The sequence below is a fragment of the Camponotus vicinus genome, unplaced genomic scaffold, assembly GCF_025532165.1.
Source record: "Camponotus vicinus isolate PSW18456_S1 unplaced genomic scaffold, iyCamVici1.0 SCAF_3, whole genome shotgun sequence".
Classification (NCBI taxonomy): Eukaryota; Metazoa; Arthropoda; class Insecta; order Hymenoptera; family Formicidae; genus Camponotus; species Camponotus vicinus.
Window position 1 is genome coordinate 6708327 of NW_028141967.1, and position 4892 is coordinate 6713218.

The window sequence follows — 4892 nt, forward strand, 5'->3', positions numbered from 1 at the left end:
AATGTGATACAATGATATTAAAATAATTGAAACAGTGCCGAGGCAGTGATTAAATTAATTAAAAACTGTTATAACAATAAAAATGCTCTTTTAAAAATACTTTTAACTGCAAATTTTACTATTACTACTAACAACTACAAACAAAATACTATAAATTTGAGTATTAAATCTTTATTAATAATTTATTAAGGTGCTAAGTTCACCAGTTTTAGGTATGATAATTTGTATTTATTCTTATAGATTGAAAGGGATTTTGATCGAAAATTTCCTCAATATAAAGAAAAGTTATTGAAATCTTGGAACGTAAATTTTGAAAAATTTTTCACTTATTTTAAAAAACATTTATCTGCAGGAGGGAACATTTATGAAAGTTTAATGAATGCACAGCATTTAAACTTAGGTAAATATTTGTACATTAAAAGTTTTATTTTGATTTGTAATAAGAACGATACACACATTCACATACATATGTTTCATATACAGGGTGTTTCAGACCACCCGTACCACCCATTTAGAAACTAGAGAAGTGGTTATTTCGAAAAAGTAAAAACATTTTCTTTATAAATCGGATGCGCTCTATCGAATGGTGATATTTTCAACTTCTGGTTCCGGCCGGAAATAGGCGATTCAGACCGGAAGTGCATTTTTTTAAAAGGAACCTCCTATTTTTTATTACATATTCTTGTAGCTCATCTCGAGAGCTTTCCAAAACACTATAATTAAGTTAGTTTTCATTAAGTACTTTCCGAGTTATGAGGCTTGAAATCATTTCTTAATTTTACATAAACCGTAAAATATCTTGTAAAATATTAATTTTTCGATTATCTTACCTAATACTTTTACGTACAAAATAATGAGAGGAATCAATTGGTGTAAAGAAAACATATAGTTGTTTCGAAGAAAAAATATGTAATTTACAATTAACAATTACATATTTTTTTCTTAAAAATAACTCTGTGTTTTCTTTACACCAATTGATTCCTCTCATTATTTTGTACGTAAAAGTATTAAGGTAAGATAATCGAAAAATGAATATTTTACAAGATATTTTATGGTTTATGTAAAATTAAGAAATGATTTCAAGCCTCATAACTCGGAAAGTACTTAATGAAAACTAACTTAATTATAGTGTTTCGGAAAGCTCTCGAGATGAGCTACAAGAATATGTAATGAAAAATAGGGGGTTCCATTTAAAAAATGCACTTCCGGTCTGAATCGCCTATTGCCGGCCGGAACCAGAAGTTGAAAATATCACCATTCGATAGAGCGCACCCGATTTATAAAGAAAATGTTTTTACTTTTTTGAAATAACCACTTCTCTAGTTTCTAAATGGGTGGTACGGGTGGTCTGAAACATCCTGTATATCATTATTAGACACTCTGTATATGAATATTTTTTTTATTAATACATATCTATTGATTTCCTCGTAGATTCGAAAACAGCCCTTCAAATATGGCTTTTAATAAGTGTTGTAGCTCCTAAATCAAGTAAAATTACTTTTAAAATTGGGAACAAGAAAAGAATGTGGAAACCTACAATCTCGGAAAGTCAGGAAGGAATTCTAATACACTGTAAAGTAAGTTAAATTCCATTCTTGTTCCAGATCCGAAATAAAAAGAAAAATCGAAATTGATATTTTATCAAGAGACACTGATGTGTCTATAGAAGCTTTTTACAACAGACATTTTTACTGGGCGCTTTTTCAATTTTTTGAAAAGATTTGTTAAAGTTAAACTAACATTTATAATTAGAGGTTTCTTACGATTTGTAATTTACTTTAGGTACCTGGCGATATTGAAAAAATATGTCAAGACAAACAAAATAAAATGCGTCAAATGAACCTTACGATGCAACCTTTTATAATCATCGTTGGACCAGAAATAACTGCAATCGAAAATGTATACATTCGGCTCGATACAACATTGTATTCTATGCCGACGGTATTAAAAGCATTGGATGTACTTTTCAAGATTTTTGTAACATTTAATGCGTGTTATCCGAAAGAATGTGAAAATATGTGGTATTTAATTCAGTGGGGAATTTATGAGATCCGTACAATTTGGGACGAAAACATTCCCTTTCTATGCACCGCATTAAATAAAATAAAAAGAGGTTAGTCTTCATTGTGTATAAATCTGAAAACTTGTTTTCACAACTTGTTTGTATCATTTGCTTTTTTGAAAATCTATTATTTTTTATTTAGTAATATTGATTTATTGCTAATTATTGTAATGTATATTTATATATATATATATATATATATATATATATATATATATATATATGTACACACATACACACACTTACATACATATATATATATATATATATATATATATATATATATATATATATAGTATATGCCACCGTACTTATTTTCTCATTAGTATTAGATTTTATTAATTTAGTATTAGCTCTTATTATTTGTTTTTGACATAAGTAACAATTAATTTTCTTGCGTTTTTTTGAAACATAAAACAATACGCTTAAAAATAATAATTTTTCAAATACTAACATCGCATTTTAAAAGATTGCTTTAGCCAAAAATGGATTGTCGAATTTGTTTAAAAAAGATTTTCGGAGATACTCGAGCATATATTAAACATTTAAAATCATATCATCCATTTGAGATGACATATAAATGTATTAATCCTAAATGTTATCGGATATTTTCTTCTTTTTTTTCATTACAAAAACACTTAGATGCTAGATGTTCATTTCAAATACATCAATTACAAGACGCTGATAATAAAGATGATAATTCATCATTACAGACGTCTGTAATATTTAAAATGGAAAACATAACAGAAAATAATTCAATTACTAATACAAATAATTTTATAATTGAAAAAAATATTTCATCTAACGATATTGAAAATTGTGTGCTAAAATTCGTCGCTCAATTATATCAGAAACCTATTGCCCGATTAATAGTTCAAAAAATTATAGAAGAGTTTCGAGATACAATTCAGAATGTTTCTGAATATTTTCTTCAACAATTAAAATCACAATTGCTTTCTAATTTATACAATTTTGATAACTGTAAGATATCTATATTGGAAAATATTGATAGTGAATATAAAAGATTCCAGTATCTCCGAAAATCAAAGTATTTTATCTCTCCACAATCATTCTTTATCGGAGAATACTACAGTAATAAAAGAAAAGAGCAAAACACAATTCTCACTGTTCAAAAATGTGAAGGTCAAATCATACCTATGCGTGAAACATTAAAGACTCTTTTAGAATTACCTGGTTTCTATGAAAAAATATTATCCGTTCTTAAAACAAATATCGCTGCAATATACATTGATAAGACATATACAAGTGTTTGCGATGGTACTATTTGGAAATCTATTACAGAGCATTATCCAAATGAAACGGTTATACCGTTGCTTTTATACTACGATGATTTCGAAACGAATAATCCTTTAGGATCTGCAGCAGGGATTTATAAAGTAGGAGGACTTTATTGCTCAATCGCAATTTTGCCTTCGCAATATGCTTCATTATTAGAAAATATTTTTTTAGTACAACTGATAAATTCATCAGATCGTATGTATTTCGGGAACGCAAAATGTTTTCGATATGTAATAGAGGAATTGAAATATTTAAGTAATGAAGGAATTGTTATTCGTGATACAAATGGTTCTGAACATATTCTTTATTTTGTCATGATAGCACTTTTAGGTGATAATTTGGGACTTAATGGTCTTTTAGGTTTCAATGAGAGTTTTTCTAGTGATTATTTTTGTAGAATTTGTCGTGCTGTAAAATCAAATACGCGTTCTGCAACTTTTGAAGACGAAAGTTTATTACGTACCCCACAAAATTATTGCGAAGATGTTTCAAAATTGGCATATGGCGTAAACGAGGAGTGTATATTCAATGAAATCTCTCATTTTGATTGCTCGATAAATATAACTTGCGATATAATGCATGATCTTTTCGAAGGTGTTTGCAGATATGATCTTGCGAAAATAATACAGTATTTCCTAATGGAGAATTTTTTCACAATGGAACATTTAAATGAAAGAATTAAATACTTTAATCATCAATCAAATTTCGATAAGGGAAACAAAATGCCATTGATAAAAATTGATCACTTAAAAAAAGGATATCTAATAATGACAGCATCTGAAATGTCTGCGATGATTTGTTACTTAACTTTTATTATAGGAGATCTAATTCCTTATGATAATGAAGTTTGGGATTTCTATCTTATACTTTGTGAAATTATTAATATCGTAACAGATACAATTATATCAAACGTTCAAATAAATTTCCTTAAAGGGTTAATAATTTCTCATCATGAAATGTATATACGACTATTCAATGATCATCTAAAACCCAAATTTCATTTTATGGTACATTATCCAGAAATAATTCGAAGAATGGGACCTCTTAAAAGTTTATCTTCTATTCGATATGAGGGATTTCATAAAATTTCGAAGAATTATGCGTCTATCGTAACATCAAGGAAAAATATAACATTAACATTAGCGATCAAATTGCAATTGCATTCTTGTTATAGATTTCTTTGAAAAGAGGGCTTAATGATATAATTGAAATAGGTCCAGAAATAAGATTAGTATCAAGTGATTCGGATGCGCATTTAATAACACTCATTCGTAGGAAGACATTGGCAACTTGTTTCAACTCAATTTTTACGAATGTATCTCAAGTAGATGATAACATTTTAATGGAAGTTGCATGGATTCGATATAACAGCGTTGTCTTTAGACCTAAATATGTGATCATTTCTAATGCTGATGAAAATAATTTGTCATTCGGGATAATGCAATGTATTATTTTAAAGAGCAGAGAATTTTTATGTTGTATATAAAAAGTGTATTACTTTAGGTTTAGATACTCATTTTAAAGCTTATGA

General features: G+C 27.9%; 1 protein-coding gene across 1 annotated transcript; it reads left to right on the plus strand.

Annotated features, from left to right (window-relative positions):
* Positions 1-256: 256 nt before the first annotated feature.
* LOC145968690 (uncharacterized) lies at positions 257-2159 on the plus strand. Its single transcript, XM_083094351.1, has 3 exons — positions 257-400; positions 1432-1577; positions 1783-2159. The coding sequence occupies exons 1-3, from the start codon at positions 376-378 to the stop codon at positions 2116-2118; spliced, it is 507 nt and encodes a 168-aa protein (XP_082950477.1). The 5' UTR covers positions 257-375; the 3' UTR covers positions 2119-2159.
* The last annotated feature ends 2733 nt before the right edge of the window (positions 2160-4892 follow it).

What these genes read in the sequence shown, in the direction of transcription:
- LOC145968690 (XM_083094351.1), top strand. Translation starts at nt 376, where the DNA reads ATGAATGCACAGCATTTAAACTTAG. An exon ending in TGCACAGCATTTAAACTTAG is followed by an intron (nt 401 to 1,431) that starts GTAAATATTTGT and finishes ATTTCCTCGTAG; the next exon opens with ATTCGAAAACAGCCCTTCAA. An exon ending in GAATTCTAATACACTGTAAA is followed by an intron (nt 1,578 to 1,782) that starts GTAAGTTAAATT and finishes AATTTACTTTAG; the next exon opens with GTACCTGGCGATATTGAAAA.